Below are 18,293 nucleotides of genomic sequence, written 5' to 3'. Positions count from 1 at the left end.
ATTAAAAATAAAAATTAAAAAAAAAATAATTAAAATAATATTAGTGTTAATAATTAAAGTTAAAAAAAAATAAAGAAAATTTTTTAGACTTTTTTTTATATAAGAATTGAAATACATAATTGTTATCTTAAAACATAAATTATAAATTATTAAAAATATATATATGTAAATATATGTACATATAAATATATACATATAAATACATTTTTAACATCAAAACACGAATGCATATATAATTATATAACATACAAGAAAGAAAATTAAAAAATGAAATAATAAAAATATCATTATATTAATAAATTAACAGTTAATATTTGTTTTTATTTAATAAAAGACTCTAAAAACATCTGGAGATTAAAGAGTAGAAGCGTTAAAAGGTGCTATAAAGTATAAACCTACACAAAATTGTTAAAGAGCATATTCAAATCATTTACAACTAATTGATGTACCAAAACGTTTACCTCAAAAAGTGTTTAATGCTATATGACCCTGTTTGTATTACTAGGCTCTTTTAGACTGAAACCATAAACTGAAAGTAAGTGAGCGCTTGACACAATTAGAATAAGAGAAGATATCTTCAGAATATGTGATAAATTCCCTATGAAAAAAATCCCTATGCCAAAAAATAAAAAAATCTGTCACATACGCAACCAATACTGCACAACAAAATAAAGTTACATATATATTTTAGTAAAATTCTATACAAAATTTATTTACTTAAAATGGCGACATTGAATTTGGAAATTAATTTTTTTTCCAGAACCAATTGTAAAATCCTCTTTAGAAGGTATTGAAACCAAGAATTTAATAAATTTATCTACAAAAAAGAGAAGAATTTTTTAGTGTCGTAACTTTTTCAATTTAAAAAAACTTTTGAGTTTTCTGTAAACAACAAAATTTTAGGATCACTTTCGGGAATAATATTGCTCTATGATTTTCAAATAATTTTTAAAAATAATTGGTTTTATCGAAAATGACCTAAACATAACTTCAATAATGGTACTTATAGCTCTACAATATTAAGAAAAAAATTAGCATTTTGATTAATTTTTATAAAATTTCATAAGAAAATTTTTGGAATAATTTTTCTTCAATATTCAATAAACTGTCCATAGAAACCATAATTATTATCAAAACTTTGAATAGAAACACAAGATTTTTTTCTTAGACAAAAATATAAAAATTTATTAATTTGAAAACTTCTAAATTAAAAGTAAAAGGAAAATTAAATATTTTTCTTAAATCTCAAACTTATTGTCTATTACTTTTTACTTAAACCAAAATCGTATTATTGAAATTACAATTTCTTGTTTAAATTTTTAATTTTTGTCATACAAAAAAAAAAAACTTTCTATTCTCACAGCATTCTTAATTTTAAAAATAATTTTTGTTCTCTGTTGTTTGGGTTTTCTGTTCTTCTTATATCAAACAAATTGATGATGCATCCTTAAAATTACAGTTTTTTCTTCTTTAATTACACAATTGTAAAACTAAATACATATAGATTATATATTTGTATTTATTACATATAAAAGATAAGTAAACATAATGAAAACTAAAAATTATTCTCTTTTTACATCTATACATATACATTGTAGGTACATTTAACTTAATATCATGAAGTGTTTTTGCTTCTAAGATGCTCTTAAATAGAATGTGACAAAAAAACTAAGTGATATACCAATTAAATAAACCTTAAAGCTATTAAATGATTTAATTCCATTATTTTGTTCTGAATCCTGTGTATTTTCACCATGAGGTATTTCATTCTCTTTTTCTCTATTACGTATTTCATTCTCTTGTTCAATTTCATCTAATGCTAATACAATACCTTCATTAACTGTCCTTAATAATGGATAATTGGTATTTATTCTTTTTGGATAGTTTAATTTAACACCAGGCATATCACCATAATCACTATATGTATCATCTTCAATATCACATTCACCCAAAAAATCATCAGTATCAATTGACCATATCATAGCACCAGCTAATTCTTTTTTCATTGCAAATTTCATTTTATTAGCAATTGAACGTGTACTATCGTATGTAACAACCAATGTATTATCCATTTCTTCATCTTTGAAACGTGCAATAGATTGTGCTGTAGGTGCATCCCATTCTCTTTTCCATCCAGAAGTTTTATTTGATAGCATTGAACAAATTTCATTATAACCTAAAAATCCATTTTCTTTTGTATAAGGTCCTTGAAAACCAACATCATCGGCAGCATCACCATAATATCCATCGAATTGTGTTTTAAATGTTCTCCCATAGAATGGTAATCCCATAACAATTTTTGATGGCGATGCACCCAATTTAATTAAATATTCGATAGTAAACATCTAAAAATAGAAGAAAACAAAATAGAATCGCCATATAATAGTAGCTAGTGTAAGAGTAAGAGTATACAGATTTTTAGATTAGAGAACATTAAAGGAGTTTTTATTTTTTGAAAGATAAAGTTGTTTTGTCTTTTTTAAAATGAACAAGTACAGTAAACATTTTGACAATTGCCTTTATTTCTATTTTGTATTCTGTATAATATAAAGACAAACTAATTATTGTAAAGAACGTAATTCAAATTTATGAATTTTAATTTAGCCGATTAAATTTAGTATAATCATTTATAGTAGACTTACTCATTTAAGGATAAAAATTCAATTTGCATATAGGAAAATTTAAAATTCGATTATTTTTAATTTCCGATTTGATTTTTCGTGCTTAATGAATCATATTCGAATAATGGAAATGATCATTGTATGGATAATTATGCAGAATTGTAAGAATATAATTTGTGCTTCTTTACTTGTATTTGTCTAGCATTTAGTTTATTATTTTATAAAAAATTCACAGTTTGAACGTAAAATCAAAATACTTAGTTCTGCATCATCAAGTAAAGTAGGAGAATTTAATTCTTTATTTTATTCTTTATTTATTTTGAAGGTTATCAGTCAGTCTTTTCAATATATATGCATGATATCCAATCTACTCTTTTTAATTTTAGATCTAAAATTATATAAATATACGTTCGGCAAAAATAATTTTCAAAATTTATTTTATAAATACTTTGGATATGAGAAAATCACAAATATGGGAAATATAAAATAACAATTTGAGGTCAGAAATATGCAAAGAGACTACAAAATACCAACAATAATTAATAAAAGAATACTTACAACATTTAGTGGTCCATCACCGGCTAATGGTGCATTTGCTCCAACTTTTCTATCCCAACTACCACCATAATCATAACACATAATATGCATAAAATCTAATAATTTTGATAAGGTACGAACATCATAAGCTTGATCAATAACAGTTTTTGATGCACCAATAGCTGATGTTAATATTAAATTATGTTTATTAAATTCAGAACGTAATTCTTTGACCAGCGCAACAAAATTTTCCCTATCTTCAGGTTCACCTTGTCTCTGTGTCGGATATTCCCAATCTAAATCTAATCCATCAAAATTATATTGCCTTATGTATTCTGATACTTGCTTAACAAAACGTTGACGTCTTGCTGGATCTGATGCTAACATTGAATAATTTTTAGAACCTTCATTCCAACCACCGATTGCCAATGTAACTTTTAAATGTGGATGAATTTTTTTTAATTTATTAATTCTTTCAAAACCACCTTTTCCATAATTATCTTTCAGATCTTGCCAAGGATCTAAAATGAAAAAAAACAAAAGAATTTTTTTTAATAATTTTATAATTTATATTTGAAAAAATTATTTTTTTTTAATAAATGATGCATGCATCATCACTTCTCAAAGAGGCCACGAACATTTACATAATTCCTTTCCAATATGTTATTAAATTTAATTAGAAATCACATGTAAATGTACTTAAAATTTTAATGAGCATAAATTTATTTACATCTATACAGAATTTTTCTAATTATTCAAAGAATTTTTGCGTTTGCAAAAAAAGTAATGAATAAAACTTATCCATTAAAAAATTCTACACCATTGCTTTCAAAGATTCATTTCAAAAAAAAAAAATTAGGATTTTATTAGTTATCCTCTTGGATAATTCTAAAAAAAATAAAGGCTTTTTACTTGCAATATTACATACATACTTATTATGTGAACATCATACATTTTTATCCTTAATAATCAGTATTAATTAATTTCAACATTCATTGAAATGAGAACATTCATATGAACGCATATACACACTTAATTGGTTTCCATTCAGAAGGGGTCATAAAACTATAGATGCAATAATTAAATGTGAAGTCATCTATGTACATTATATAGAAGGTACAAAATTTATCTAGGTATAGAAGAACATTAATTTTTGTATATATAGGAATTGATAGAAGATAAATACTATAAGTAATAAAGACATAAGAAAATTATACTTGTTCTATACAGTCTACACTAAATTACTATATGTATACATAAATATGCATTTAAATATAGCTATATATTTTCTAATTATTATGTTTTATTATTGAATGAAAAGGTAAATTATAAACATGGTAACTATATATAGGAAAACATATATATACTTATATTATATAATAACTATAAAATCTAAGCCAAAAGGATGTAATTTTTAGGATCATTCTAAACATACGTGTTATATACCTTAATAGTCTATTATATATAGTAAATGAAAATCTACTATGTCAGTTTCTTACATTAAGCTCTTTTTATGCATAATAAAGAATATATAATATTAAAGCAATATTTTTAATATATGTGTTTGTACATAATTGATTTTCAGATTCATGAGTTAATGTGCCACATATCATAATTTTAAATTCCTAAATAATTATTGACCTAGAAAAATAGCATCAATAAACATTTTACAAATAGTGTTGAAAACATAGTCTGTATATAGACATATATACATTTATAATGTTATATCCATATCGTTATATGCATATCCCAATAAAAAAAGTTAAAGTGAAAATGCTTACTAGAAAAATTTTATTAAAATTCTTTGAACTTTTCTTGAATAATGTTAGAAAAGAATATTTATTTTAGGAAATTAATCTAGAAGCAACTACTGAAAATAATTTTAAATAAAAGAATTCTCCTTATTGAAATCATCAAAAAATATACTCAAATTCTATAGAGTTAAATGTAATATTCAAGTTTTACCTTACACGACACGCACTAAAAAACCAATTGTATAAAGAGTTTTATTAAAAATATTTGCCTGCGGTAAACCAAAGTCAAATTAGGGACTTACTTTTTTGCTTTAATATTGTTATAATTGCTTTCGGCAAATATTGAATTTCTAGATCGTCATTTATTTTTATTAATAATCTGTATGTAAATAAAATATTATTTCCTACATATACATAATTTCCTTGATGCTGTTCTTCCTCATTTTACTTCTTTAGAATAGTGTTAAAGAACTTAGTAAATTATTGAACAATTTCAAATAATTAGAATAATTTTAGACCATACTTCTATTGTTACTTAAAGAGCACATTTCTCTTAAGTGGTATTAATTAAGTAATGTTTTTTTATTGAATATTTTTCACTTAACGTTGTTTTCTCTATTTGCATACGGTAGAACAAAAATTAAAAAAGAAAAATATTAACGTAATGACAACTGATACAGTATGACATTAGTTTAGTTAGAATATACGGGGAATTTGATTTCTAAATGAATTACTGTATGTATATCTTTGCATAGACCCTAATGAGTGTATAAGTAAAACTTTTGCATGAAGAAAATATGAAAGCATAAAAGTAACGTGAATCAAAAGTTAACATTTTTTAAAAATAAAAAGATGTAAACTTATATTTTTCGGAACCTAAAATGATTATAAATATTGTAGATATTCTTGTGAAAGCTCTTACGATCCCTGAAATTTCCAAAACCATATTAAATAGTGACATAGACATACAGATTAACTTAAAGTTTCTATGACTTTGATATGTTTTATGATAAGAAGACATTTACCATAATATTTTTCTGCCTGTGCAGTAAATTTTTATGATATAAATCACCATGGCAAAAATTTTAAAAATTAAAAACATATTAACAGTATTTAGATTCAAATAATGATTAATTTAGGCGGTCATTTTGCGGATATTTCCCTATCCTTTTTTACAGTAAAAGAAGCAAGTCGCTATCTTTCTTGTGATAAGTCTTTTTTAGACTTGTTCCAATATATCAAGTTGTCAAAACATGGGCTGCTTTATATTTTGGGTGACTGTAACTTGGTGGACAAAGGTAATTTTTTTTTGTACAGAAACAGATTTCTCGTGAATCAATTCATTCTTTCTATCTTAAAAATATAGTAAAACGTGTATAAGCAGATGAATATAGCTGGAGGGACAAATGGAAATTGTAAAACGAATTTTAGCATATTTCTATCCAATTTTGCTAGAGAAATTGTCATCTTGTATAATATTTAAATTGAATATATTTACAAAAACTTTAAAGCTTTATTAACTAATTAGTATTTGGTTTTTTAATAATCTTTTGGAATTCACTTTCTTAAATTTTGCAAAATTTTAATCCTCTTAATGAATCAAAATATTATTTTAACATTTATTGCTATATAAACAAATACAGAAAACAACATAAAAGGTTCATCATATTGTATGTATGTATGTATGTTTATCGTACATGTAAATTATTTTGATTCATTAAAATAAATTTAAAGTTCTAAAATAATAATGATAAATTTAATATTGTAATAATGTCAATAATTATTATAAATCCTATTAAGAATTCATACTTGCCCATATATATAAAAGTATATAGATGCACAGGTTTATACGTATATAATGTAATAATAATTATTACAATTATTTATGAAACGATTTCAATTTACTATTTTATATTATAATTATTATATACCGACTTCACGCAAACATATTAAAATTATTTTGATGCATTTAATTTTGTCTATACTAAGATATGTAAATATTTACATAAATCAACATTCAAATAATAATAATAATTATAGCTCAGATATTGCAAACATTTAAGTTCACCTTATACACATTAATTAATATGTATGTAAATAATAATTATTATTATATAAATATTATCTATAAACCCTATATTACTTAATACAAACAAAATTAGGCTCATTTATTATAATTTAAAATAAAATTTCTAAACTTATACCGAATTACGGTTATATTGTATAAAATAGTACGTAGATCTTTAATATACAACATGACACATACACGTACCATGTTGGCTACGTAATTTTCCTAAAGCAGTTTGAATAAAATCAATTTCAATATACTATTTGTTTGAAATTATTCAAGAAAGAGTAAAACATTATCATAAATACTTGAAATTCTTGAATCGTTGCTACAGCAAGTAGAATTAAAGAATATTTCTCGAAATAAATTCGTATCAGACCTATCTACTAGTTGTTTAAATTACTTTCATTAAAAATCTGAAATATTTCAAATTATTGCATAAATTTAAGATGAGAAAAAAAACAAATTGAAATAAGCATTAAAATAATATTCGAATTTGAAGGTTGAATGATAAATAATTATGTTAAAATTATTAAACTGTAAAATAATTATTGTAAAATTATTAAACTGGAATTGCAGTTGCGGAAATAACAGGGGCCAAGAATTTAAACAGGGAATAGCTTGGGTGGAAATGGGGATGAAAAAATATTCTAATGAAATAACTTATTTACTATTGTCTATTTAACTTCTACAACTTACGATCTAAAAGAAAAATTTTATCAAAACTTGAAAATAACCGGGTTTTAGATAATAACGTAGTTAATTTAAACAGGAATTTCATCTTTTCAATGTTCAACAATTCTATTCCGCGGCAGAAGTAGCATGTCACCACCTTTCAGATGTTGCGGCATTCAAAATATGTTTGTGATTTTGTGACAATAAATAGTAAATATAGTAGTTTATTAAAATTCAGAGCTGCAAAAAAGTGCGTTTAACAACTCAATCTGAAAATTTACAAAAATCTAGAAAAACTCCACCACTAATTTATCAATTTTGTGTAAAATATCTTATGTTTCAAAGTATCTGTATGTTTATGGTAAACCATATAATATAATAGAAAAGATAAATATAAATTAGTCCCAGTCAACTTCTACAAAACTTTCTTAGAAATCAATGCACAGATCAACGTATGAGTTTTTACATACTATATTACAGTGTAAACGCTACATTTTAAATTATTGTACTATGAATTCTTACATTGATAAAGAGAAAATAATTTCTTAAATTAAAATTCTAAATGATAAGAACGTTTTCACGTAGATTATATTTAATTATTCTCAAGATAAATAAATACTTTAAAGAATATTATTACTTTACATACGAGCATATCAAAATGATAATAAAATTGAAGACATTAAAAAAATTAAGCAATTCATTTTCATCTTAAAATAATTATTTGTACAAATGAATTTATCTAAGTCTTTAAAAAATGCATTTCAAATAACACCCTCATCCTGCTTCATAGTATCTTGTTATTATTTCTATATAAAGAATATTATATGCAATATAGGTAGGTATATGACTGTTATAAATAAGAAAATTTAAACTAGTTCAACAACAATTCTATTTTCTTTATTTTTTAATTTTCTTAAATTCTGATATTCATTAAAGATTTTAATAAAATATTACTATATAGATATATAAACGGGATTGCATATGGAATACATGTATATATATATATCTGTACCTCATTAATATAATATATACATACATATATATATATATATATATATGTATATTATGTGTATATGTATATTATGTGTATATGTATATGTATGTGTATATTTATTTTGATCGTACTTATTTAATACCGTAAAACATTGAATTAATACATAAAATGTAAATATCTTCTAATCTTATTTTAGCAAGTTAACGCTTTCAATTCGAATGTTATTTGCATGCTAAATTGATGTGAAACCATCATCAGCACAAAAAATAGTCAAAAAGAAACTTTTTTTCTATTTTATTTTAAATTTTGTTTTTTATTTTTATTTTAAAATATACACGATGATTCCCTTCATAACAGTCAGTATTGTATAGTGTCAGAATTTTAAGGTATATACATATTATATTTTGGTTTATAAAGTAAAAACAAAACCAAAAAGAAAAGAGGAAAAAGTTTACACCTGAGCTCATGTTACACCTCAATGTGGAATATAAAGGTATACAAAGGTATACAAAGGTGTAGAAGAATTTAAATGTAATATAAAGGAAAACAAAAATTATGCTAAAAATGTAAGTATTTACATACATATACAAAAATATGTTAACTTATATGTACCGGGTGTTTTAATTTTCATTTTCTTACACTATATAGGTAGTTAAAAAAAAAAGAGAAATAATAAATTTTAAATAAAATGTTGTTAGGGTTTGTGTCTTTACTAAGAACTATTCTTACAAAAAAAAATATTTTTGCTTGCATAACTTATAGGCAAATATACGTATCTTAATTTCTTATCAAATTCAAAAGACGTGTACTTGTTAATAGTTAATTAGTAAATAAATTATACTACCGAGGTAATTGAATTTTGTTACATCCTCTATAGTAGTATCATATATCTTGAATTAGCTTGTGTTTGGACTATTTTTCCTGGGGGACTTAGCCTTGTATGTGTTTATCAGCTTCTCTTGCTTTATCATAGAGAAGATAGAGTTTCCCTTGCATCTTTTCATATAAATGGAAAAGCAGGACAATGTCAACCGTCTAGTCTAGCATATTTTTAGAAAAAAAATATTTGAAATCTCTAATCGACATATTTTTTCTTAAAGGTAATTTACAGTTCATTTCTAGTTTATTTCTTCTTCTTTTTAATTGTGAATACCCCTTCATATTTTCATACTATTCATCAAAAATTGGATTTCTTTGCTCGTATATGCTTTTTGGAAACCAATTTTGAAGAAGGAAAAATATAAAGTAAATTCGGATACATTTTTATTCATTTAATATTGAAATAGTTCTTAATATAATTCTTAATATACGTAGGAAGATTCCAGAACCGCAACTTTCTTTAAGATGGAAATTTTAAAAAATTATTAAAATCCATAATTTTTTTTTTAAAACACTTTAAAATAAAAATTATCAATATTATGAATAATTGCTTTTAACTTCGTAAAACAAAATTTTTTCTTCTTAAGGACCCATTATTGAGTACAAGAAAAAGCAAAGAAAAAAACATTTTTCATTTTAACTAAAGTAGAAAATAAACAAACTTTTAACTATTTCAATCTTTAAATAGCAGAATTTCAAGTGAAATCTTTAATAAAAAAAAATAAAGACAAACTAAAGTAAAAGGGTAAAAATAAAATGCAAAAAGACAAAAATAAAAAAGAAAATCGTAAAAGTATCAAGGATTGGATCATCTGTAATCGCATTTATCAACATTATCATCATTATGACAATCAGTTATATCAACATCACGACGCAACATGACACACAAATGACATTACAGATGAAATAAAATAATTCTAAATATTAAATAAAAGCAACAACAAAAATAATTTAAAAGATATTCACCCAAGACCTCGTTTTGCTTTTTTTATAATCTTTGTTCCCTTTTTATTGGTGCTTCTGTTTTTATATTGTAATTTAAGTTTTAGTACATTTCTAAAAAAGAACTTTAAAAGAAAATATGCTTATTAGTTTAACTGCAATTGCGACGATCTGATTGTTACCTGATAACAGTAAATTTTTAAGTATTTCGCGTCTTCTTATTACTGCAGCTGTTTAATGTCGAAAAAGTATAGGACGCTTACAACTAAAATAACTTACACCAAATCTTTGCTAATTTGCATTCTTGACAACCTTATTTGAAAAAATCATACACAATTTAATTTTTTTAAATGCTTGTACAAGACAATTCCAATGATTTATAAATTTTACCGGTTTAAAAATATCGAAAATTTTCATATTTTATTGTGTTAGATATGCAATTATATTCCGATCTGCATTGTTCAAGAGAAATGTGCTATTTTGCAAATCTTGACTTACTATGCATTTTTCATTTAGGACAATATGAAAAAAATGTCACAAATTATAGTTTGTGTTATTGAAAAAGCGAAACCAAAACCAAAAATCCAAAATGCAAAGAATCATATTACCCTTACCAGTCGTTTAATTTTAATAAAAAAAGCATATTTTCTTCTTATTCTTTCTTCATATATCTATCTCTATTAGGGTAACAACTACAAAATTTCATAAATTTTTATAATTTTGTGGAAATATTTCCACCATATTTCACGTTTTACTTACCAAAATTATTATGTTGCAAAACTTGTCACAAAAATTCATATTTTTATGCGGTTTTATATATAAAATAAAAAATACCAATATTACAAAAATCAACTAAAAACTAAAAACATAAATAATAAGTAGACCAAAAATATTAAGAATTTTATTGATAAAATATCGATCAACAAATTACAAAACGAATAAGGTGAAATACATAAAAAACATTCCCTAATATTATAGAGTTTAAGCGAAAGTATTTTACTTTACACTAGATCTGAATTTTTAAAATTTCGGTATCGCAATTTTACAAAAAATAAAAACAAAACACGTTCTTATTTTGGAATTATTAAGACAGTAAAGAAGGACAATATTATCAACTCCTAAAATTATGCAATTCATTTTGTTTGCTGAATAACGTAATTGCCATGAATGGAATATTTTAAATTTTTTCAATATTAATTAACTAACTAACTAATTTCTTAATATTTTAGGAATTTATCCTCAGGGATACAGGAGAACTACAAAAACAATTCGAATAGATTTTGCTTATCAAAATATTATAACAAGTAAAATGTACTCAAAATAACATTTAAAACTGAATTTTAAAATTTGACGTTCTTTTATAAAATTTAAAATTTAAAAATTATTTAAATTTGTACGTAATAATAAACTCTAAACACTAACATATAAAAAGTACATATGTACAAAAAGTTTTATATACTGTTAATATACATATATAAACACATAATATTGATATTGAATGTTAAGAGTTTAAGAATTTTAAATGTCAAATAAGTCGAGTAAAAATTGGTGTGTGTAAATGTAAAATAGATGTACTTGTTTCATAATATTAAAAAAGTTGAAATTTAGTTCATTTTAATATAAAAGTCACGTAGATTTTCGTCAGGTACCATACTATGCATATTAATTAAATGATGTTTTATGCAAAAAAAAAAGAAATAATAATATCAAAATAAACTTGAAATGTAGAATAAAATTCGAAGATTGCTTTAAACGTTTCTATATAAAAGAAAAATATTTGCAATTTAATTTTTTTTCTTTTTACTTTTTTCTCTGTAAACGTAAGTCAAACCACATTATATAATTGAGATTAAGAAACAAAAAAAAACCCAAAATTATCGCAATAAAATTTTTTTTTCACTTCTCATTTGATATTTTTTTTAATTAAATTCTTTAAATTTTTTAAAAGCGAAATTGATATAAATTGTATTGTTGTAGTAGCAAAAATACAACTAAGTCTCGAGAATAGAGAAATTTGAAAAGTTAACGTGAAAGTTGAAGAAAATAAAGAAACAAAATTTTGATCTATCTTTTTAAATAAACGCGATCCTCTAACACGCATACTTGTGGTTGACTAGAAAAGTTAATAAATGGGTACACAAATAAATTATTATAAATTACGGAAATTGAATTAATTGAAAGAAATAAAAATTTATTGAAAAATGAACGTCATAAATATGCGAGCATAATTATTAAAGCACTTTTACACATTGAGTACAGATCAAGCTAATGGTTTGAAAAGCAGCACAATTTCATTAAATCAAGTGACAACATTTTTTTTTAAATCATCTTCTACTAAAATTCATTCAAAACCAAAATACATTCTAACAATTGCATATTTTTCAAATACTCAAATTTTCGAATTCGATGACTGTTTATTATTAGGATGCACATTAAGATATATAATAATTGTGTTTGATTGAAAAGACATTTCCCGTTAACTTTTTGCTTTCATAGAAAGTTTTGCCGAACTGAATGAGCAGAAAAAATACAGAGCCGAAAATTGAGATTTTAGCAATAAAAGGAAATAAATCACTTACATATATTAATTTGTTAAAACTGTTAAAATTTTAGATTTCTACCTTTATCATTTAAGAGATAACAATTTTAAAAATTTAAGTAAAAAGAAATTTTTGATAATTGCATTGCAGTAGATAAAAGAAATTGTTATTTTTCTGCTTTGTCTGAAGTCTGTAATTCTGAAATTGTCTTCGATTCAATAAATTTTCTAAAATAAATATTTTTAAAACTTTTAGAAGCTATAACTATTGGAAGGCGTAAGGTAGGTAAAAACATGCACAAGTGTACAAAAATTTATTTATAATTTCATAGTTTCTTTTGTAGCGATTTCAATATCTTTACCCAAACAGCAATATATGAAGAGATTTTGTTATTTAGACAAAATCTTAACTTAACAAAAGCATAACTTAAAGCATAAATTTATCTATCTCAACATACATAATTATACGAGTATAGTAATATCACACACTGTAATATATACGTATATCATATGGAAATTTTAAAGTATCAACATAATGTTAAATACCGCGACCACTTTTTAATTTTACTTTTATCTCTTTGTCACTTTATTGTCTTTAATATAATAAAAGAAAACTATAAGAATAATGTGAAAAGAATTTACTATATAAATCAGGTCATAGTCAAATTACATACAATCACATTTCGCCTTTTCTTAAGAATAATGTAAGAAATCATAAAATTATAGTAAAATTAATGATTAAAAATTTTTATTAACATACAAACATAATACATGTACATATTTAAAAAGTGTTATTTCTCCTAAATAGTTATCACACACATTTTAAATAAAATTAAGTAATTTAAAATAAAACTGTTAAGAGTTACCAAGAGCATAGATCTATAGAACTAAACAATGAAAATAATTCTCTGATTACCATAAAATGTTGCATACTTCTCGGATGAAATAAAGCATCAATTTACAAAAATTTAAAGTAGCAAAGATAAAATGGTTTTACTATCGAATTTTTAAAGGCATATAACGGTATACTTTTGAGTTAAGCTTACTGTTTTATTTTTATGGAAGATCAATCAAGGTTATAGTGTTGAAGAGGAGACAGAAAATCCTCATTTTTCAATTCTTATGAAGTAATAACTCAGAAGTAAGAAAAGGTACATAGCGCTGGCAAAACTGTGATACCACGTAAGTGCAAATATTTCCAAAAGTACTTTAGCAATTTTCTGTTTAGGAAATTTCACACAATCCATCTTTTAAATTTATGAAAATATGAAAATTATTTAAAGAATATGTAATTATTTATTAGTTTTTACTGTTTCGTAAATTTAAAGATGGACTGTTTGAGATTTCATAAATAGAAAATTGATAAAGTACTTTTGGAAATATTTGCACTTACGTGGTATCACAGTTTTGCCAGCGATAGATATTCTTTGATAATTTTATCCATAAATTAATATTAACCGATATTTTCCATATTTTTCATATTATTTAAAAAATGTATGAAAATGTAAAAAATTGGTAACTCTCTTGCATTTAATCAACACATACATTATAATATAAAAGTGAAATTATGTTAAAAATTTTATGTCCTTTTTTCCTTTTCTTTTAAATATATAAATTGTCTTCATTATAGCAAGAGCTCAACATCTAATTATAGCTATAAAAAACAAAAAGTGAGAAATAAAATGTTATACTTGATGAGTTTTGTAATGAAATGTGAATATGCCTACTCCCTGAATATGTGTAATAAGACTAATACGTATGTGTTAAGAAAATTTTTTAATAGACAAAAAGAAGAGAATAAGAATTTAATATACTAATGAACATACGAGTACGGATCAGCATTTTATTAGAACAGCTCGTATTTAATCACATCATTCACAGAAACAAAATATAAAAGCAATTAATGACAATTGTTATTGTATCACAAAGGTTTTTATATTCAATGCGATTTTTATTTGACTATAAAAGACGTGATGAATTTTAAGAAAATCGCTATTATTTTTCTTTTTTTTTTAGTAAATTTTTGTTTTAAAAATTTTTTTGTTTTACTTTTTTCGTGTATTTGATTTCTTTAATAAAATAACTGTGTTTTTAGTTACTCCCATTGTTACAATGTTGACAATTCTCATTATTTAGTTAAGAACGTTCCTATTGTTTTTTTTATACACAAATATAAAAATGAGCATTATAAGATTTAAATGAGAATCTTCTTAACAAAAGGACATGAATCAATTCCCTTGATAAATTAAAAGTTATTTATTTTATTAGATGATGGTTTATATTATGTTGAAAATAAATAAAATATTTATTCTTTTTATTATATTTTGCGTTGACTAAATGTTAATAATGAGTCGAATACTTAATTTATTTTTATCTTTTAATATTATAATGACTTTAAATTTTTCTTTTAATTTATTTTGTTAATTATACCGTATATAATAAATAAACAATACAAGAATAAAAACTTATTTAATTAGTAAAATTCTGGAATGTATAGAATTCTTAATTGTTATGTGACGTCTTATTAAATTTTTTTTTTTTTCAGAATATTAAAATGATTAAAACAATTTAAATATTTATATGAGATATATATCAACTCAGTTTAATGCACTTCATTTAAAGGCTTGTTAAAGGAATCTATTTTGCATTCATGCTTAATTTTTAAAAGATTAAGTAAAAACAATAACTCCCAAAATCTTCAAGATAAACACATAACTCAAATTTATTTAAAAATTGTTCACTTCAAAATTTCAATTTTTTGTAAAATATAATCGTGAATAACCAAAATATGAACCAAGATACTATTTCCGAAAATACATAGCATTTTTACAAAAATTTGAAATGGGAAACTGTGATTAGATTTTGTTAGAAAAACATAATTTATCAAATTTTAGTTTTTTATTTTGTAAAAGACTAAGAAAATGGAAAAATCGGTAGAAAAGCTGTGATACTTACAACTATTATACAAAATTATAAACTGTTTTAAGTAATTGTGCAATTCAAGTAAACTGTTTTTAACCTTATATTTTGAAAATACTTCAAAACCTACAATCATTTCATCTACAACCTATACATACAAATAGTCGCAAGTCTAAAATAGAAGCCAATAATTTTATTTAATTATAATTAATACAATAAGGTTAACTACCTGATTTTTGTAAATCAAAATATTTTAAATCAACAAATTTATAAAATTAATTTTTCAAAATTTTTTAAGTACAAAAATTATTTTACCTTCAAAAATTATTTACGTATATATATGTATATTTAAGAATTCAACCCATGATTTATGACACCAATTATGGACGTATATTATACACACACTTTTATTGTAAATGAATACGATAAAAATTTCGAAATAAAATTGAAAAAAAAACGCGAAAATGTTAATAGAATTTCTACATAGCAATTAAACAACTTGTAATATTTAGGCTTATTAATTTGTCTTTATTTTTCAAAAATGCGATCAAAATTATTAAATTCAAGACAAATTAATATATAATTTTTTTGGAACTAAGAATAAAAAGAATTTAAGGGGTTAATATATTAAGCTTTATTATATAAGTATATTTTTCCGTCCAAAAATTGAACGCCATTCAAACATTACACGCATTTTTCAAAAAAAAAAATTAATTTTTCGACATTTGCTTTCTGACGGAATCAAAAATTCACAATATTGAATATAGAGATGTTAACTCCCTAAAATCAAAATATAGCAATGCTCATTTCTCGAAAAAATACAAATGTTACTTATGAACCTCTTCAAACCCTTATTGCTTTTATTTTCTATAATGTAAATGCTCCGAATTCTTCCATAAAGCTAATACTGAATTTCAATTTACTTTCTATCCCTTAAAATAAATTAAGTTGGAAGTGTCCCGTTCAGAGACTTGAAAGCATTTTCATGTGGCTCCTACTCATTCCTTTTGTTGTTTTTTTAAAAGCTTTTATTTTTTCTTTAAAGCAAGTCCTTAGAAAAAACCTTAGAAAAAGTTATCCTATAAAGTTCTTGAACACAATTTCAGATAATTTCAACATGCAAATTTTTCCATTACTATGAAGGCAAGGTAATTAAAAGTAAAATATTTTAATTAAAAATGTTTATATAAGAATTTATTTTGACTTTCGACTCAACAGAAACTTTGTAAATTGCTTAATAGCAATTAATAGTAATAGGGCTCTAAACTATAAAATCTGTTAGTTCTTGTATATTATAACAACTCAATATAAAACACTGTATATAGTTTTTATGACTACTTCATTCAAAACTAATTCATTCACTTAAATAATGCCACTTTTGTATCATTGATTTTCGATCAATTGCAAATTAAATGCATTTAATAAAGTTACGCTTACTTCATTTAAATCATTTGTTTAATAATTTAATTAAATACTGTTATATAAATTACCCATTTTAAGCCATTTAAATTTCATATAAATAAATTGAAAATTAATGAAGAAAAGAAAACTTACAACAACAGAAGGTATAGGAATTCAATATATTTTGCAAAGAATTTTCCCATCGGCTTAAGAAAACTTTTATAATTACAAATAAATTTTCCCTTCTTTCTATATCCATGCAACTCTTATAATAATCTAACACGTGAGCAAACCTTAATATGTATGGATAAGTCAGCGGTTATCCATCCGTCTTTCTCACTAACCATAATAAAAATAACTCTATCTATAGTTATTTTTATCTTACAGCAAAAAAAAATAACAAAATATTAAATTTCCCTGTAATTTTTTTCTTCATTTGCTTAATTATAACTATAACTACTACAAGTTACACCATATAATGATAATAAAAAGCCAAGAGGGTTATTTCCTCCCATATTTAATGATATTTCAAGCGGTATACAAATACGTACACCTCATATATATTTAATACAATGGTATTGTCGTCTGAAAATTGGTTTTAATTTTTATAATTTCTTTTAATATTTATTCTTTTTGATTTTAGTTTTCATTGAGCTTAGCTGTTTAAAAATTAACTAAATACACAACAATTATTGTTATCATACCATTATTGTGGATCGGAAACAAATTGAAATTAAATATTTACTAAGAGTGTTTGCTTGTTATATTTCTACTTTTATAGTGGTTGTCTTTTTCTTCGATTTTTTGTTTGCTTATGTATAAGTGTTTGCTCTTTTTAACTACATAAAATTTTTGAGGAGTATTATATATCTTAATAAGGTTTATAACTTTGATACCAGTTACTGCATTTAAAAGTCTAATACACAACTTTTACAATGATTTTTAAAATAATTTTGCGAAAAGC

The 18,293-nt window shown here is 23.3% G+C and overlaps 1 protein-coding gene across 4 annotated transcripts in view; it reads right to left on the bottom strand.

Annotated features, from left to right (window-relative positions):
* Nucleotides 1-1,163: 1,163 nt before the first annotated feature.
* The window catches only part of LOC129610190 (probable chitinase 2), a 29,711-nt gene continuing 12,581 nt past the window's right edge, over nt 1,164-18,293 (bottom strand). For all 4 annotated transcript variants that reach the window (XM_055522631.1, XM_055522630.1, XM_055522632.1 and 1 more), the window contains exons 4-5: nt 3,180-3,679; nt 1,164-2,345 (exon numbers count right to left, since the gene is read on the bottom strand). In XM_055522631.1, the coding sequence (XP_055378606.1) occupies nt 1,635-2,345; nt 3,180-3,679 (1,211 nt within the window). In that variant the 3' untranslated portion in view covers nt 1,164-1,634. The remainder of the gene's footprint in view (nt 2,346-3,179; nt 3,680-18,293) is intronic.

Source organism: Condylostylus longicornis, unplaced genomic scaffold (assembly GCF_029603195.1).
Source record: "Condylostylus longicornis isolate FDR11 unplaced genomic scaffold, ASM2960319v2 ptg000044l, whole genome shotgun sequence".
NCBI lineage: Eukaryota > Metazoa > Arthropoda > Insecta > Diptera > Dolichopodidae > Condylostylus > Condylostylus longicornis.
The sequence above is the reverse complement of the archived record's forward strand: the minus strand, read 5'-3'. Positions and strand labels throughout refer to the sequence as shown.